Consider the following 20067-nt stretch of genomic DNA (forward strand, 5'->3'; position numbering starts at 1 on the left):
GGAGGTGCAGATTGTCACGAGAAGAACTGATTGTGGGAGGGAGACTTGTGTTGGTGACATTGACTGTCAGAATACAGTCATCCAGAGGAGGTTCTGGTTGTATAACGCAAGAGAGCTGGAGCCTTTACATACTTTTAATTATAATACTACTGATACAGTCTATCTGATGAGACAATTATTCTGAAGCTGGACCACAAATGTATTACATTTAATGTTAAGGGTATTATGCTTTGTGATAGTCATTAAAAATCCCTTAGCTGCATAGAGGACTGTTCCACTGTAATTTTCTTACAGTGTGGTTAAAATTCACCAAATGTGAGTCTTTACACGCTTTAGCTTAAAACTAGTGTTACACAAGATCCTTGTTTTTGTAGAAATACATCTCATAAACCACGTATCTCGTCTGTTCATATTTATACACAGTATTCGTAATACATATATAAAATACTATATATGTATTAATATTGTATATTATCTTTAGAGTTAATAAAAAACGTCCATACAGAAGCATTTACTGCCATCTATTGGTACATTTTTCTCAAAACCATTTCGACAGGGATTATAGCCTATATTTTAATTTGATTTAGATTCAAACGACCAAAAAAAAAAAGAGAGAACAGAAACAGGATTGCATTCACAAGCATTTATTTGAAGTACAGAAAATTTATATTTCATTGTTTGTATTTACCTGTCATTAACTTCCGATTTCATATATTACTATTTTTAACAAATTCACTAGTGAATAAATATGGTGCTAAAGGATAGTTCACGACCAAAATGAAAATTAAATCATTGATGTCGTCTATTTAAACCTGTATGACTGGAAATTCTTCTAAACGCAAAATAAGAAATAAAGTCCATGGACTTTAATTGTGTAAAGAAGAAGAAAGGAGAGAATTTTTTCAAAAGATTTTATTTTGTATTCTACATAAGAAAGTTAGTGATTCGGTATTGCACATGATGGTGTGTGAAATAATTTTCATGCTGGGGTCAACTATGCTATTTTTAAACGTACTCGTACTATGTATTCTTCCATTGTACATGAATTATATTGATTAATTCACAATAAATTATCAAAACCAGTCAAGGCAGAAACACTTACCCTTGGTGATAAGCAGCAGCTTCATTTTGGCTGACGTTTTTTAGTTCCTCCCTGGATGCGATGTCAGCTGTAACATCACCATCATTAAAACACAGTATAAACCAATCAACCATATCTTCAGCAAATGCCTAAACAGTGAAATTCCTAAATGCATTACTCTTATGGTTTAGTCTCTATCATGATTCATGCATATATGAAAATCTACTTTTATATGTATAATGCACAATCACAAATATAAGTTCAGTAATCTCATGTTCAAGATGTTTACTAGAAGCAGGTACAGCATATTAGTTTCTAATTTATAATAGAACTAGCAATTACATTCATATTTGATGTACATGCAAATAAATACACAGTGCAGTGTGCCACATTCATGAAACACCAACATAATGAACTTGTATATAACGTTCATAAGACCATGCTTAGGCAAACCGCTCCACTCAGTGTGGCAAAGCATCTAATAGACAGGTTTTATGAACGATTTACACAGAAATCCATTCTGCGCCTGTTTTATGAATGAGCCCTAATGTGTGCAAAACAAAAGAAAAAAAGAGAATGCGGAAGTCTAATTCCAGCAGTAATAAGCATATCAGTAAGAGGCAAAGACAGAAAGGGTTACTGTGATTTATTTGAGCTAGCACAGAACGTGCAATTACACCAACTATCTGTAGATGCTGAAGTAGCATGGTAGCAATGTGATCATTATAACACCACATTAATTCCTTAAACTGAAACTGGAAAGAAAAGCCATCAATACAGAGAACAGTGTAATAAAAACTACGGAGGCCAAGCCTGACATTTTCTGGCCAGAGTTGTGAACGCACATGTCCTTGAAGCATGAACTCCACACCATTTTTCTTCTCTGAGCATGGATGTTTCTGGCTCCTGCATTAAAATATCTTCATTTATTTAAATGGAACGAACAGAGCAAACGGCTTTACAGACTTAAATGTTTAATACACATCATATTCATTATATGTTTTACATTACCTTTGGGAAAAAGGAATGGTTTCTGCTGGAAACGAAATAAGGAAACAAGTAGCTCAACACCAGGTGCTTTTGACAAGGTAGCAAAACTTTTACACATACTAAGGGTTCATTACGTGATGAAAGTTTTCATTTTCTTAGAGGGATTCCTTCCCCAGCACCCACTTCAGAATGAATGCTTTTCAGTCCACGTTTTCACTGGCATTACCTGCCAAAAGGTTAAGAATAGACATGAAACATTCTAACTGGATATAGCAAATACAAAGAATAATTCAAAATCACTTATTTACATTCAGAGGCATCATGTACATCCCTAAACCTACTCTTTGAAGGTCCTTTACAAAGTCTCAAAATTGAATTCAAATGTATCCAAGTTTAGTTGCTCAGTGAAAGAACCGGGAAGAGGAGAGAATGACATAGGTTCCTCAGATTCCAGAGGGTTTTCGTCTTCATTATTTGTCTGCATTGTGTCATGACTATCTACTTCCATCACTGCTATATCACCCACAGAGATTTCAATAGATTTGAGAACTTGTTGATCGTCAAAATGTTCCTCTCTTGCATTATCTTCATTTGGAAGGTCAGGTTTTAAGATGGCATCCTCAAAGGCTTGTCCAAATTCTGAGACTTCGTTCTTGGGAGATTCCTCTCTCTGGGCAACATTCGACTTTTCATTCTTGGGGGGTTCTTTGCTCTGGGCAACCTCAGAGTCTTTGTTCTTGGGAGATTCTTCTCTCTGGGCAAGATTTGAGTCCTCATTCTTGGGGGGTTCTTTGCTCTGGGCAACCTCAGAGTCTTTGTTCTTGGGAGATTCTTCTCTCTGGGCAAGATTTGAGTCCTCATTCTTGGGGGGTTCTTTGCTCTGGGCAACCTCAGAGTCTTCGTTCTTGGAAGATTCTTCTCTCTCAGCAAGATCTGAGTCCTCATTCTTGGTGGGTTCTTCGCTCTGGGCAATTTCTGAGTCAATGCTCTTTGGAGATTCTTCTCTCTGAACAAGATCTGATTCCTCATTCTTGGTGGATTCTTTGCTCTTGGCAACTACTGAGTCTTCATTCTTGGGAGATTCTTCTCTCTGAGCAAAATTTGACTCTTGATTCTTGGGGGGTTCTTTGCTCTGGGCAACTTCTGAGTCTTCGTTCCTGGGAGATTCTTCTCTCTGAGCAAGATCTGAGTCCTCATTCTTGGGGAGTTTTTCACTCTGGGCAATTTCTGAGTCTTCGTTCCTGGGAGATTCTTCTCTCTGGACAAGATCGGAGTCCTCATTCTTGAGGATTTCTTTTTGGGCAACTACTGACTCTTTATTCTTGAGAGGTTTTTCTCTCAGGGTAACTGTTGAGTCCTCGTTCTTAGGGAGTTCTTTTTGGGCAACTCCCAACTTCTCATTCTTGAGAGGTTCTTCTCTCAGGGGAACTTTCGAGTCATCATCCTTGAGAGGTTCTTTCCTCTGGCAAACATCACTAGCATTTTTGTCTTTATTGTTGGAATCTCTGCAGGTTGAGCCAAGGTCTTGAAGAGCAAATCCATAGTTTTGTTTGTCACCAACACTGCCACTGACAGTGGTTTTAGCTGTGGCACTGCCACTGTAGAAAATATCAAACAAATCTTTTGCTTTTCCTGCTGCAAGAGTTGTCTTTGGCTTTACAGTTTTGAGGGGTGGGTCTCTGGCATTAGAAGAAAGCTGAGGAGGAGGGCGAAGGATTACGGTGAGATTCTGCTCCTCCTCAGGCACTCCAGGAGCAGCCACATCAGAGTCGAGAGTAAAAACACATTGAATGGGAGTAACAGGTTTCATCTGGCTGGAATTTACCATTTTTGGCGCTGCAGTGGGAGACTGAACAGGTACAGATGTTATGAAGATTTCCACAGGGTTTGCAGGGGGGTCCTTTGTTTGTTTTAATTGCACCTCTTCTCCACTAAATGCCTTAGAGATGAGGTCTGCTGACAATGTTGACCCCTTCTGAGTTCCTATTACAGGTGCTTGAGATTTGTCAGCAGATGGTGTTGGTTTATTTTGCACACCTGTGTAAGTCTTCCTAATAACCATGGGAGATGAGGGAGGAGCTAAATTAGGATTAGTTTTATTTTCATTGTATGCTTGCCATACACCTGATGGGGGCAGCAAAGCCTTTCCTGTCAATTTGATAGCAATGGATTTTGCAGCAGCTATAGACTTGGAAAAAGGATCTAGCTCAGCTTCCTTGTTTTCTGCCATTTCAGAAGGCATAGCCTCTTCCTCTTCCTTTAAGAATTGTGCCGCCATCCTCTCAGCCTCTTTCTCCAGTTTTGTCTTCTGTGTCTTTTTCAGACCAAACTTTCCAAAGCCAGGCCGACCAGTTGCTTCCTCGTTCTTCTTGCGAAGTTTAGCAAGCAGGGCAGGACTTGGGCCACAGAATATTTTAGGAGGCTCGCTGGGTTTCTCTGGTTCTGATTTGCCATCTTTAACACTGAACTTTCCTGTGCTCTCCTTGTCATCTTTAGAATAACCAGCCTTGCCCTTCTGGTGCTGTGCTTTATCTTCCTTTTTTTCATACTTTCCATTACTGTCTCGGTCCTCGTCCCACTTTGATTTTGACCACTTCCCCCAGTCCTCATCTTTGTATTTTGACTTCTTCTCTTCGACCTCCCGAGTGTATTTGTACTTCTTATCCTCTTCTCTGCCATACTTGGGTTTCTCCTCTTCTCTACCATATCGGCCTCTGTCATCATCCTTTCTAAATCTATCGTCCTCTTTTCTATATCGATAGTGTTCATCATCATCATCATCATCTCTGTTTCTAAATCTGTCCTCTTCATACCTGGATCTCTCTCCTTCCTCCTTCCTGTACCTATATGTGTATTCCTCTTCTTTTCTGAAGCTTTTTCGCTCATCATCATCTTTTTTGTACCTAGCTCTCTCATCCTCTTCCTTTTTTATTTCCGCTCTTTCGTCATCCTCCTTGTATTTCTGTTTATCTATATCCTCTTTCTTGTATTTCTCCTTGAGTTTATTCTCGCTCTCTTTGATATTCTTATACGTCTCTTCCTTGCTGTACTGTGGTTTTGTCTCCACTTTATTGCTTGACATTTTTCCTTTGCTGTGTTTGGATTTCTTCAAATCATCCTGTTCGTCGTCTTCACGTTTTCGTTTGTGCTCTGAACTCTTCTGGCTCTCCAAGCCAGCCTGGCGGTCGAGGTTCCTCCTTTGTTCATAGAGGGGATTTTCATACATTTTTGCCTGTTAAAATCAATGCATATGAGACAATTACATCTGGTCAAAAAAAAAGTATAATTAAATGTATAATGTATCTTTTTAATTAACTTCATTAAATTTATAATGAATTTCATGTGATATATACCTTGTATTTCTCATTGTGAGCATGGCAGGTGACATGGGCCTCAGCACAAATGGGATCACCAAAAAACCCTTCACATAACTGGCAGAAGAATCCCCTGACAGGGATCAAGAACTCAGAGCCTAGAAAGAATACAGCACAAAATTATATACATTTACAAGTAGTGTATAATGGTTTTGATGGTTGGTAATTTACCCTTGATCTGCTCCAAAAAATAGAGATGCACCAATTGCCAGTGATTGGTTCTGAGCCGATCCTTTTATTGCCAGCGGCGCCGTCAATGACCTCACAGCCATGTGCACACTCACAGTTGCTTGTAAACAAGTCATTTCGCGTGAGAATGATTCTAATTTTAATTGCATTCAGTGTAAACAGCAACTGATAATGTATTTATGTTGTGCCAGATGAGGCTTGCACAGCTTGAGTGAGTGTGAGAGAGTGACAGCACACACAAAGTAACTCACAGAAATAGTGATAGATGCATAAATTATACATGCATACTGTGGTAGAAAAAAAAAGATATTTACAAAATATGATTTAGGTAAGGCCATGATGTTTGCCCGAATATCAATATCAACACGGTTGCAATGTGAAACTGATTTTATACAATAGTACTTCAATAAACAAGAAGTTAAAATTAAATGACTTAGATTTTAGACAAAATATTGAAAGTTTTTGTTCAATTTCGCTGACGAAAATAGCTCCAATCAAAGCCACAGCAGAACTGTTTTGTGTCTCCGAGCAACACACAGCAGTGTTTCATTATTGAATGAATCCATGTTTTTGAACGAATCAAGTGAGTCAATGATTCAGTGGCCCATTCATAAGAACAGTCACTTGTTTCTGAATGAATCAGCCATTTGATTAAATCGGTTGAATGAATGAATAAATGACTCACTCATTAAAACAGACATTTGCCGCCACCTACTGATGGTTTAGTCATATTTAAAAGTATCATAGCATTTTTCAACATTTATTTGTATGTTTAAAAAAAAATATGTAAAACATTAAATCTTATAAAATTATTTATGCATTTGAAATTTAGCAGTGTAAATGCATTTATGGCACCTCAGCTTTATCAAACGGTTTGTGTAAATGTATCTAATATCACTTTAGCTTCTGTTTCCTCAGCAGTGTATAGATAGAGTTTGTTAATACTAATTTCATTTGAATGGTAACAACTCTACAGTTTCGTATTATTTTAACTGAATTAATTGAAACAAAGGATTTGATGTGAAAGATGACAAATTTAATACGGTTAGGGGAAAAATTACCATTTGTAAACATAGTGGGAAATTACCGTTTTGTTACATACAGCAACTCCTTTTAAGTTAACTATTTCTTCCTCTTTCCAGTCACAGAGCACTTTATTTTGAGAGTTGTTTAAGTGAGAAAAAATCTGTAACTTAGTTCAGATTGGGGGAATTGTAATGTTTAATAATTTGTTTTATGTAAATAATTTTTGCATTGAAATTTGCATGGATTTTTGTTTGTATATGCTGTCAATTAAAGTTCTTAGAAAGTTAATCAGAATCGGCAAAAATCGGTATTGGCAGGTCACACTTACAAAAAAAATGGAATCGGCCAAGAAAACTGCAATTGGTGCATCTCTACCAAAAAGGAGGCACACTGCAAGAAAACAACAGTTTAGGACACTGCATTTAACATGGCATCAATTAGGGAAGAGAATCATAAAGAAACTGAATTATTCTAATTCTTTGACCCTCAGATTCCATTTAATGATTCCAAATCCTTAATGGTGCATATGTTAAAACAAATCAATTGCTTTAGCTTAAACAAAATGAATGTGTTTTCTGATTAGCAATCACATTTCATAAAGATGTAGTTACCTTTGGCTGGCTTTGAAGTCCTCTTTCCAGCAGGGGGTTTCTTTTCACTCTCTGATTTTGCCCAAGGTCTGTCATAAGGATCTAGAGTCTAAAGCAAAACAATTGATGATTGAAGCAGAGATGTGACTGGCAGAAATAAACGCAGCATTCATAAACAAAACAAAAAAAGTCTGATTTTGTATATTAGCACACATACCTTCCTATGGGTTTTGCTGTGTAAATGCATGAAATAATCGAACATTGAACCACTGGTAACATTGCAGTTTTTACACCAGTGGTTTCCTGCGTCGTAGTACTCGAACTGCTCGGCAGCAGTGTCCAGGGAATGGCTGCTCGACGGAGGAGGTGACTTGGGTTTTTCAGGAGACGCTCTTGATTTTGAGGAGGCTACCTAGATTAATTTAGGCAGTACAAAAAATACCTAAGTAAAAGTGAAGTATACCTAAGTATTCAAGCTGAATCAAATACTACAGAGGTATCTATTTTTAAATGAATGAAGAAAAGCTTTTCAAAGAAACAAATATAACAATCCTATTGCCAATCATTAAAGTTTGTCATAGGAGACTTACCTTTGCAAAATAGGCCATCTGTTTTCCAGTCGGGGAGAAGTTACCCATGGGTTTAATACTTGAATTATTTGACTTCTATAAAACTAATGGTTTTAAAAATCCTTTTCAAAATGAAATCTGAAATGGCTTTTATATCACATAACGTACTTAAAATTCATCAATAAAATCATCAAGCTCCATTAAAATAAAATCTTATTCATAAGAAATTTCAAGATATCAAAACACTTTTGCAGTGAATATCTTTCGATTTTTGCATATAAATAATAAATAATATAATACACACACAGACCTTATATATATTTTATGTACATATACGCGATTATATATATATTATATATATATATTATATATATTTATATATATATATATATATATATATATATATATATATATATATATATATATATATATATATATATATATATATATATATATATATATATATATATATATATATATATATATATATACACACACACACACAGCCCTTAAAATCAAAGCCAATTGTGATGCCAATAAAGAATTTAGGGACTAGTATATACCTTGTTATATGCAAACATATGAACACATAATTATGATTAAACAATGCTACGCTATTACGCTAGAATGCTATTATAATTAAACAAGCCTATGCTATCGAATAAAAAAAAAAATCCCTAAAATAGTATGTGTCCATACATTACAGGAGTTCCAGTTTAGTAAATCATAGCCACAATCTACTACAACATGGAAACAAATTAGTAAATCGTGGCCACAATTTAAATAAAACAAGAGATCTAATTAGTAAATCGGGACAACCAATAAATATACTGGGGGAACAAATTCTTAATTTGTGGCCCCAATTTACATTTTATCCTTCTATAAGTCACTTTGAACTAAAAGAGTGGTTTTCAAACGCTGTGATAAAACCAGGAGTACACAAAGTGTCTCAGGTGGCTTACAACTCTGGGAATGTACTACTATACTAAAACTGCTGCCTTCTGGTCTGTGTGGATTTTATTCTGTGCTGAAAGAGCCACAAAAGCTGATTTAATCCAGAAAAAAACAGCATGTTATTCCGTTTAATCTCAAAGGAAGCATTTAAGTGCCAGAACCAAGGGCAAGCATATTCTGAGCCTCTCTAAAAGTTGCAGTGTATGTGTGTTTTTAGACGTTACACCTTAGGGTCCTTCCACAGATCTGCAAAGGCATGCAGCATGATTAAACTGAACTACAGGAATATTGATCTTAATAATCAAAATATGGCATTATGTTGCTCACTGTTACTCGGATGGCCTGATTGGATCAAATGTGGTTTTAATTTCAGAACCACTGGCCTAAAAAGCGCCCTGATTGGATCAAATGTGGTTTTAATTTCAGAACCACTGGCCTTTTTGGCGATGACCCTCTATGTAAAAATGTGGTTTTAATTTCAGAACCACTGGCCTAAAAAGCAACTGTTTTAAATACATATTTTTGAGTATTTTTAATTTCATTAAGGGTAATTATTTACTGAGAAAATACTAAATGCAGCTATTTTAAAATTATTACTGAAAGTTTTTTAAATAAATATTTTGTGAAATCACTGTCAAGATTTAAATGACACTTGAAAAAGTGCCAGTCTAATTCTTAACTATGAAAAAAGCCAATCAAGCGCAAGCACCTTTCCTGTAACAGAATTAGCAACTCTACCTTATTGTATGAGGTGCTGGTTTTGGCCCCTGATTTCTCTGGGCTTCTGGTTGACTCTTTCTTACTCTGAAGGGGTTGCTGCACATAGTTCCCAGAGATCTTCGAGACTTTGTAGTCTATACCGAGAATAAGAGCCACTTTGCTCAGTTCTTCATATTTTTGGTCTGCCTCTCTCTGTTCAGCACGCAATTTAGAGATTTGGGCCATTGCATCTTCTTGGAGCTGACCGAGCTCGATGAGGACAGGGTCCTTGTGCCCATCCTTCTCTCTTCGCTTCTTTCGAAGAAGCTCCCCTAAAGGAACAAATCAAACACTTTATAATACAGTGAGCCCTTACATATTTATAAAGAAACCGCTTCAATTTTACACTAAGAGGGAAATACCTTGCTGCTTTCTCAATGTCTCCACATCCTTTAAGAGATTTTCTTTCCTCTTGTGTCGCATCTCTTTCTCCTTTTTTAGCTTTTCAAGCTCTTCCATGACCTGAGACAGAATTTTATTTGGGCCTTAAATTTCTTCATCAGCAAAAACAAAGGAAGGGGAATCCTGATGCATTTTAACAATTGTGCTTCTGATTCCACTTCCTTACTTACCCCCCAAAAATGTACAAAAGAAAATTGTAAAGATTATAGATGTTCAAGATGTTTGTGAATGGAGCCGAATGGAGAAAAAAATTCAACAAGAACCAGTTTTTGATTCTCAACACTACAAATAAAATTTTTGTACAAAGCTTTTGTTTTGTAGATGAAACAGCAACTTCAAGATGTTTGCACATTCAATAATCCCATCAAATCTCTTGCAGTTACCTTTTGCTTTTGGCTAGCAGTATTCTTATCTTCCATTTCTTTCCTCTGAATGCCACTGGTGATCATTTTAGAGGCCCCAGGATCTGATTTAGGGGGTGCTGAAAGGATAAATCAAATCATGTTAGTAAACTGTGATGAGCAAAATCGAAATCACCCAAAAAAATCTCTTAGTATTTACTCTCACTCTTGTCATTCTGAAACCATGATTAAATTCTTCCATGGAACACAAAAGGATTTTAAACAATCTTTGCATAGCTTTTTTTCCATTATTCATTGGGATCACGTCTGTGAAGCTCAAGGAAGCCATGTTATTTATAATTTAGTCTGCTTGTTTGAAAACTTGCGCTAATTTGTGCTGCTCTTGGTAGATTGCGTTTTCTTATTACGTAAATGATCTGATTGCTTCTGTGTTCTTTAATTTGTCCTATGTCAGTATATCACAGGCAGAACTTTCCGCTCCTATCGGTGCTTTTCTGAAATTGCACAAGGCATACCAATTGCATTCCTTGTTTAGTAAATCTGGCCCAAAGCATATAGGAAGTTATACAGACTGCTTTATGGTGCGTTTACAATCTTTTGTGGTCCTTCAAGGAGCTTTTCAGACATGGTCACTATGAACTCTCATTATACAGAACAGACCTTTGTGAACATTGTTCCAAAATTCTCCTTTGATCAACTGCACCAATGTAAGGTTAAATACATAATGCCAAAATTAAAATTTCTGGAAGCTATTCCTCTTTATGAATAACATATTTTAAAGGTCACCAACCTTTTTGATCATCACCTTTACTCTCATTCGGCACAGTTTTGATGACTTTAAGATAGGGTCGCTCAATGTTAGGCTGGCTGTAGGGATCCACTGGACTGGGAGGAGGTACCGGCATACCTGGAGGTGGGTACATCGGCCATCCCGGAGGCATATATTGAACATAATTGCCATACGGATCATAACCTCGTGGTGGGTAGTCAGGTGGCATTACCCCACGAGGGGGTGGCCCGGGGTATGGGGGCATGGGATGTGTTGGGAGGCTGTGTTGGGAGGGGTACGTCTGAGAACCAGGACCCACAGTGGGTGTCGTAGGCCAGCTGCTTTCTGGTTGAGCAATGCCAGGTTGAGCCTCTTTCTTCTTCTGACTATGTGAGCATGGAGATGTTTCTTCTGGGGAAACTGGCTTTTTCTTGCTGCGACTTGAAGTGTGACCTAAACTGCCACTTCGGCTTCGACGACTTCTGCTTCTACTTCGGCTGCTACTCCGACTGGAGCTCCTGCTGCTACTGCTGCTGTTGCTGTAACTCCTGCTACGGCTCCGGCGCTTTCTATCCGAATGCCGATGAGTTGGTGTCTTCGCAGGGGTGTTACCGTGCAGGCGCGCTTGCGTCCTAGCGGCCATCTTGCTTATCTCAGCCACACCCAGGTCCAAGCCAATTGTTTTCAGTAAGTCTTGTATCTTCTCATATTCCTCTACCTCCTTCCTCACATTGGTGTCCTGTGGCCCAACGCCAGGTGGGAAGTCATTAGGTCCTTCCTTGGCATGTACCTCAGGTGTGGCCGAGGGATGATGCCTGTCTGTCTGCCTACTGTCTCTATGCGAATGGATCATCACATTCTCCCCAGTACTGCCTAATGTGTAAGGATCTCTTATCTGCATATCACAAGACTGTGGGTAACTTGTGCCTGGAAAGTTGGAATTTGTTGGTGTCACCTCATTAACCTCTTCTTCTTCGTCTCCATAGAGGAACTTCTCCTCATCTTCAATATCTGGATGACTCTTTTTTAAATTCTGTGACTGGGCAACCTGGGCTATCATTCCAAGGAACTGTGTAAGGTCTGATCTCTCCTGTCTTCCCTTCTCGTGAGGGAGGAGCAGTTCACTTCCACCCTCTCTGGCTGGTTGGATCTTATTAATCAGCTCTTCGAGAACACCACTGTCAGAGCTTTTACTCAGCATGGATGCTAACAAGTCTGAATCCATGGTTTTGGAAAGTGCGCAGAGAAGCTGTTCAGCCTCCTGTGAAAGACCACCATCTGGATTTCCTCGAGGGGAATCACTATTCTGAAATACATTAGTTAAATATGCTTTAGGGACACCAGCATCATTCTTTACTTTCTAAAAAATAAAGCCCATTAAATATCAGCTAAAGCGGCGGTGACACTAGACTTTGAAGAGGCAAAATAAGCATGTTGCACGGGTATGAATGAAAGTCAATGGAATGGAAATTGTAGTGTGGCTGCCCCTTAGCTCTGTAGGCCAACTAAAGACTAGGGATGCACCGAATGTTTGGGAACCAAAATTATTGGGCCGAATTAATTGTACGGAACAATGACGTGACGTGATCAAATAGAGGCGCACACTAATGCAGCAAACACGTCGGCAGTGTGGAAGCATTTAAAACTATCAGAGAAAGATGCAAAAATCATGAGAGACTGTTTAGTACTGCATTGCATGTCTCCGATGAGGAGAGGAAGGGGTGGTTGTTGCTGGTTACTGTATAATGATTAGTAAATCAACTGCAGAACACTGTTTTCTAACACATGCATGAATTGCATGCATCAAACAGTACTGCACGAGCTCGCGGCGCTATCTGCTTGTTAGCCAGGGACAGTGTTCAAAGCAAACAGCAGCCTCCCGATCTCTTGCTTGAAAGTCCCATAGACTTGCCATGTTAAAATGCCCAACTTTACAGCAGAAAACAATATGTTCACAGCCTGGAACAAAAAGTGGTTTTGGTCTACATAAGTAATTTTGCCCTTCATGACAACTGTGAGGGGGTGAATTTTTTTTATATCTCATCCGTTTAAATTATCTTAAGCCTTAAAGTTCTGTATAATTAAGGATGTGGCCACTTGAGTGACAGGTGGACTGCTTCTCTGCAGCAGAGCGTGAAACTCACTAGACTGTGAAACTTAGAAAAATGGCTTTAAAGGTTTTTTTTTGTCCAGAAAAAATAATTGTAAGACAATGGAAATCTGGCAATTAGATGTTTTAATGAAAATTACCTCAAATTTGATTTTTACCACTATTTTGAAGTTATTGTAGGTACTCTGCCTTTGCACCGTCTGCAAAAAGTTAGATGGCATGCCGAGGCAGAAGGCAGTAACCTCCACATTATATACAATATTTGGGTGCTAATCACCATTTACAGAATCATTATAGTAATATCTGTATAAAATCTAGTGATCATTGGCTAGGCTATAACATATAGTAATGGGATTCATTTTTTTTCTGACCGTAACAACTAGACAGAAAGTTAAACGTGAGTGGATACCATTTTGCAACCGATTTATTAAAGGATGCAAGACATACTTAGCCTATTGTTTTTACATCGAACTGAATGAAAATAAATTAACCTATAAGAACAACTTGTGGATTGATGTGAACGCCAGCAGGAATAATGCTTAGAATGACTGTGAATAAAACATCTCCGATGACGTTCATTGCAATGGTTTTTATCAAGTTACAAGAAAAGGTAGGAAACAGATTTGACTGTTTACTGAACAGTTACTGATTTTATGTGATACGCTGTCACGGCATTCGACTCCTCACACGTGGAGAAGTGGGAAGCCCCAGACTGACAGCTGGCATCTGCATTATAAAAAGAAAAAAAACTTTAAAGATTATTTACGGTTAATTACTGTTGCCAAGTTATCTAGTCGTTGCTTATTTACAGTGCTTTGTTATATGGAGCAGTTTATTAGATCGTGATCTAATTTGTTTGTCTAAAGAAGTGCCGACAGATGTTGAAAGTACACAAGTTACCCCGTAATTTAAATGTGGCAGACTTTAATAGACAGTAAAACAAAGGCAGAATACCGTATTACTCCAGGCTGGCACAGTAATATTTAGGAATGGCTAAACAAATGCAGAGCACCGTAACTTAATTTGAGCGTTCTAAAACAAAGTCAAAGAGCGGTAACTGATGATACTGTGTTCTGCCTTGGTTTCTCCATGGCTTTTCTCCAAGATACTTATACACATGATAAAGGAGGTCATATATGATCATAAAAATGAAGTTATGGTGTTTTGTCTTTGCACGGCAGCACGGCTGTCACTATAGACGGGCGTGGTTTCAGCAACCAGGCACCACAGCTTCACCCACATCACACCTTTTTGCCCATTTTCGATCATCCGGGAGTGATGCACGGTGATGAGCTGCCAAGATGGTGGCAATCGGCTCCATCCACTTGCTCTTCAGAAAACTACGAGTGACGTCACAGACACTACGTCCATGTTTTTACAGTCTATGGTTCAAAGTCCAAAGTGCGAGGAAAATCTGCGCTGAAACTGTGTTACTTGTCAGCTGCTTAGTACGCATTTTTTAAAATAAAATAAGAAAATACAATAATAACGATAATTACTACAACAGCCCTATTAATACATTTATTATAACACTCACACAGTGTTCAAATTGTAATATTTTCTAATGTTTTAAAATAATTATCTTCTGCTCAGCAAGTCTGCATTTATTTGTATAGTAAAAAATACATAACTGCTTCAAGAAAGGTGTCTCAAAAATGGTGACTTTTTTAATTCATTACACGCAATGGTGAAAAAATTGGCAAAATATATGGGGAAAGAATGCAAAACAAACAAAAAAAAAAAACCTTTTCGGTATTCAGCCTTGTGTTTCATTTTGTTCGACTTCGGCGGCCAAGAATTTTCATTTCGGTGCATCCCTACTAAAGACCAACTCTACACAAGTATGTAAAATCTCATATTTGTGCACTGCTATGTTCTGAAAAGAGTCAGAGTACAATCAAAATGCAGAGCACACTTGCTATGATGTACATAGTTAAAAATAAGTGATGCAAGCTACTTTGTTCCCCCATTTATTTACTGACACCTCTTCTAACCCTGTGTTGAGAAACTGGGAGAAAGGTACAGAGGCACATCCGTCAATCTGAGGCTAATTAATTTCATTTTTGGTGTGAAAGGGACCTTACAGTTGCCAAAAATATAACTTTTGGGATTTCTGTTATTAAAAATAAGGAAGCATGCCCAGCTCAGGCTGACAAAAAGTAACGCAAAAGTAACGTAATGTATGAGTTTCCATAAAAAGTAACTAACAGTTACTTTATGGAGTAACTCAATATTGCAATGCATAAGTTTTAAAATTTATTGATTTTATTCAGATGAAGATTATTATCAGCTATAACATGAAAATAATAAATACTACCTTCCAGAATTAAATATCAGTTAATCCGTAGAACTGTCTTGTGCAGTATTTCTGGCTTAAAGGGGTCACTGTCACTGAATGCAAAATTCACTTTTACATGTTGTTTGAACTGAAATGTGTGTTGGCAGTGTGTGTACACATCCACCCTATAATGATAAAAATCCACCCAGGGCTTTTTTAAAATCCCCATAAATCATAACCCCTTCCTCAAATCGAGCCGTTCAGAATGATGTAGTTCTGCACAGGCCCCTCCCATGATTGTTGACTAGAATGTCTAATCTAGATCTGTCCTAAGCGACTGAGGTGTTTTGTTGTTGATGTAATAATGAACATAGCAGTTGTCATTTACTCCCGACATCTGAGCCGCTGAAGACACAGTGGATTTGCGTGAACCATTTGTGATCCAGCTTCACCCTAAGCACAGTATTTGCAAATCGCCTTTCCTAATAATGTGCTAGTTAGCAATGACAAATGCAGCTAAAGTTAACAGTTTAGAGAAAGGCTCATCACCCCACTGAAGAGAGGGGTGGGGTGAGCAGAGCTCATTAGCATTTAAAGGAACATGCACCGAAACGGGTCGCTGTGAAAAGAGCTGTTTTTGACAGGGTAAAAAGGGTGTTGTTTTACACTACCACTGAGAAATTTTAACCAAAGTATGTTATAGATTTTTCATTAAGACTCTAAAGAATCATATCAACTTATATAAGGGACATCCGATGACCCCTTCAAGTGTCTTAAATTGAGAGTGCCATACATAAAGTGAAGAATAAATATTAACAGCTTGTTAAAATTTTCCAAGCCACAATGAGAGGTGGTTACCTGTGCTAGCATGGGAGAATCAGTCTCAGAGGAATCCATTCTTTTCTTCAAAATTGACTTTGCAGGCTGTACAAGCATATCCTGGATTTCTTTACGTCGCCTGGCCTTCTCCAGCTCAGTAAAGTCCTCCTCCCTATCCCTAAAGTCACCTGATTTGACTCTCTTGCTGACGCTGCTGCGGCGACTCCTACTAGAGCCGCTGCTGCTACTGCTACCACTACGACTGGCGCTGCGGCTCCAGCTCCTAGCGCGACTCCGTCCTCTGCTTCTTCCCCTGCTATGGCTCCTTTCGCGACTGCGGCTCCGTGGCCGGCTCTTGCTCCGGGCTCTGCTCCTGGCCCTACTCTGTCGGCGACTGCGGCTTCCGCTTCTGCTTCGACTTCTACTGTAGCTCCTCCCGCGGGTTCTGCTCTTGCTACGCGCTCGGCTCTTCGCCCGTTCAGGACTCCTGCCACGACTGTAGCTCCGACTCCTGCTGCGGCTGCGCGGGCGACTTTTGCTGCGCCCATAGCCAGGACTGCGACTCCGCGCCCTGCTCCTACCGCGACTAACACTGCGCCTCCTCGAACCTCTATCGCTGTGTCCATCATAGCTCGACTTCCGTGGAGAGTAATGGGGCTTATTATACTGTGATTCCCCAGCAGCATAATCTCTGTCAAAAGAAATCATCACATCATAAATCGCAACTGAAGGACAAACAATTGCATATCTAGTGAGTCTATGGTCTCAAGTCAAGCTCAAAATCTCTCCATAATTACACTTAATAGCTTCAAGTGCTGTGGAATTAAATTATCTACACCTAAGAGTGTCTTATGCTCCATCAGAGTAACCAATCAACTGATTCTGAATAGGATGTAGAGGAAAAATGCAAGTTTGAGAAAGAACTACTCTTAAGTTAAGAATATGTTCACTGTTTGGAGGCAGGCATCAAAAGATAGGCAGGTCTAGTTTCTCAGATAAGTTTAAGATTAAACTTTTATTTAAAAAACAGGCATCTTAGGCATTTCTATCCACTGAATCCCGATGGTGAACCCAATACCTAGAGAGTAGGGTGCTGATAGCCAACATAATTCTGAGAAATATGAGGTGTAATGGAATTGCTAATGATAATTCATTCCAATATTATTTACAAAATATATTGGGACAGAAAAAAATAAGACACTTTTCTTAATCAACAGAGTGGTCACACTTGTCAGCCTCATTCTCACAATGGCCTTATAAAAGCTGGAATACACAAATTTCAGCCAGATTTCTTTTCTTTTTTTTTTTTTTTTTTTTTTTTTTTTTTTTTTTTTAAAGCGGGCTTGACTTTTTTGGCCAGTCAGAGTTGACAGATTTCACAAAAAACCACATGATGGACATAAACTCCAATTTTTTACCTTCAGACAACGATTCCGTCCATTTGGAGGATAACATTATAACAACATTTTGATATTTCAGAGCATATTGTTTTCATTTCTCATGCATCTCCAAGGAAAAAGACGCATGTAACTGTATGTCTGGTGTGTTCAGAATGGACTGAAAGTCTCGTTGTGATCCCCAGTCATTTAGTGCTTTGATGCACAGTCTTACTGAACCATTTCAGCACTGACATTGTAAATCTGTTCATGTTTTCAATGTCACAGTGTATACCAATCTTAAAAGTCAATATATTGTTATAACACTAGACTGCATCTCTTACCGGACATAGGGCGCTTCGCTTGGATGGGTCAGCTCGTTGCCAACAGTTATGACCAGACTGTGATCAACAGGGAGCCCACTACGAGGAGGTGATGGGCTGTACCTCTGTTAAGGAAAATGGGTACATAACTAACTCATACATGGAATAATACAAACTAAACAAAAAAGTACACTACCAATCAAAAGTTTTTGGACAGTAAGATTTTAAAGTTTTATTCTATTCTGCTCACCAAGCCTGCATTTTTTGATCCAAAATACAGTGAAAAAATTTTTACCATTTAAAATAACTGCTTTCTATTTGAACATAGGCCTATTTTAAAATGTAATTTATTCCTGTGATGACAAAGCTGAATTTTCAGCATCATTACTCCAATCTTCAGTGTCACATGATCCTTCAGAAATCATTTTAATATGTTGTTTTGCTGTTCAAGAATTATTTTATTTATTATTATCATCATCATCAATATTTAAAACAGTGGAGTTTTTTTTCAGGATTTTTTGATGAATAGAAAGATCCAAAGATCAGCATTTATCTGAAATAAAAATCTTTTGTAGCATTATACACTATACCATTCAAACGCTTTAAGTCAGTATATTTAAATCATTATATGTTTATTATTAAATTGTGAAATTACAGAAATTAATATGTTTAATTATCAAGGATGCATTCAATTGATCAAGAGTGATGATAAAGACATTTATATTTCAGCTGTTCTTCTGAACTTTCTATTCATCAAAGAAACCTAAAAAAAATATATGCTCTGCTGTTTTCAACATAATGATAATAATAAATGATTTTATGAGCAGCAAATCAGGATTTCTGAAAGATCATGTGACTGGAGTAATGATGCTAAACTTCAGCTTATCACAGGAATAAACTGAAACCACATTAAAAAATATATTCAAATAGAAAGCAGTTATTTTAAATAGTAAGTATATTTCACAATATTACTGCTTTTGCTGTGTTTTGGCAGGCTTTTAAATGCAGGCTTGGTGAGCAGAAGAGAATTCTTTAAAAAACATAAATAATCTTGCTGTTCACAAACTTTCACTGGTAGTGTAACGTTAGCGCCAAGGCATTTTTTATTAGAGTACATAACATTGCAACAAGTAGGTAATGGAATGAGAAGTTGATGCACAGTACTTTAACACCATTTTCACATGTCATGGTATTAACGTGGTAATCCATAGAATAACACGGTATTACCGTGATTTAACTTCAAAACATACCCAGCAGGACCACTTCCACTCTTAATCAGTGTGTACTATGGTGGATTACTGCAGCGCTGCATGTTGCCGTGTAATGCAGTGTTTTTGTTTGCTTCATACCCCATAGCTTCGCGGAGGTCTCCCCCCTCGGTATTCATCCGCTGGTGAGTATCTCCTCCGCGGGGACGGCCGGCGGTACGGATCCGGGGAATGGCCTGCTCCCGGACGGGAACCGAAGCCACGCGACGGCGGGGGATGATAGCCGCCTCTGTGCGGCCTAGACCCGCGGTACATAACGACGCGTAGCCGCTGTTCCTGCGTCGGTGTCGAGTCTTTATTATCCTGGGTGCAGAATGGCGATTATCCCTGCAACAGGTAAATGCGAATTCCAAAAATTCAATATGAATGAGAGCGCATTCATTACACACGAACGGCTCTGTTGGTGCTCGCTTCCTGTGCCGCCATTGGCCCGCATTCACCGGACATGACGTCACGCCATGAACAGCCAATCGAACGCAGCGAAACAGCATAACGTTATTTACCGACCGTCTCTCCTAAATACAGTAAGAACTCGAAAGCACTGTTTCTATTCTGAACAGAGAATATAACTGTAAAATTGGGAATTGTAAATGCAGTAATTTTTTGTCAGTTAACTGTACACTAACTGGAAAGTTTCAAATATGTGTGGAAGATCTTGACTGTCCTGCAAAAAAAAGTTATAAAGCGGAAAAACACATTCTGGGGCCTGTTTCATAAAATAAGTTTACCAAATAAGCCAGGTTTATTTCTGTTAGTCTGACGTATTGTTAGTTAATTTGGTTCAAAATAAGTCAGACTAACTGAAATAAGCCTGGCTTATTTGGTAAA

At 38.3% G+C, this 20067-nt stretch overlaps 1 protein-coding gene across 2 annotated transcripts; it reads right to left on the reverse strand.

The window, feature by feature from the left end:
• Positions 1 to 1712: 1712 nt before the first annotated feature.
• On the reverse strand, positions 1713 to 19709 carry LOC109100467 (zinc finger protein 318-like). Of its 2 annotated transcripts, XR_006156236.1 has the most exons (12): positions 19321 to 19709; positions 17993 to 18096; positions 16312 to 16963; positions 11087 to 12371; positions 10318 to 10415; positions 9895 to 9994; positions 9512 to 9804; positions 7468 to 7662; positions 7272 to 7359; positions 5425 to 5543; positions 2093 to 5303; positions 1713 to 1987 (listed from the first exon to the last, which is right to left on the reverse strand). XR_006156236.1 is itself a non-coding variant. In XM_042736359.1 (11 exons), the coding sequence occupies exons 1-11, from the start codon at positions 19492 to 19494 to the stop codon at positions 2427 to 2429; spliced, it is 5985 nt and encodes a 1994-aa protein (XP_042592293.1). In that variant the 5' UTR covers positions 19495 to 19709; the 3' UTR covers positions 1713 to 2426. The 2 variants fall into 2 exon arrangements, 1 of the variants encoding a protein (XP_042592293.1); XM_042736359.1 differs by having other exon boundaries at positions 1713 to 5303.
• Between the last annotated feature and the right edge of the window lie 358 nt (positions 19710 to 20067).

The sequence above is a fragment of the Cyprinus carpio genome, chromosome B13 (genome assembly GCF_018340385.1).
Source record: "Cyprinus carpio isolate SPL01 chromosome B13, ASM1834038v1, whole genome shotgun sequence".
In the NCBI taxonomy this organism is placed as follows: domain Eukaryota; kingdom Metazoa; phylum Chordata; class Actinopteri; order Cypriniformes; family Cyprinidae; genus Cyprinus; species Cyprinus carpio.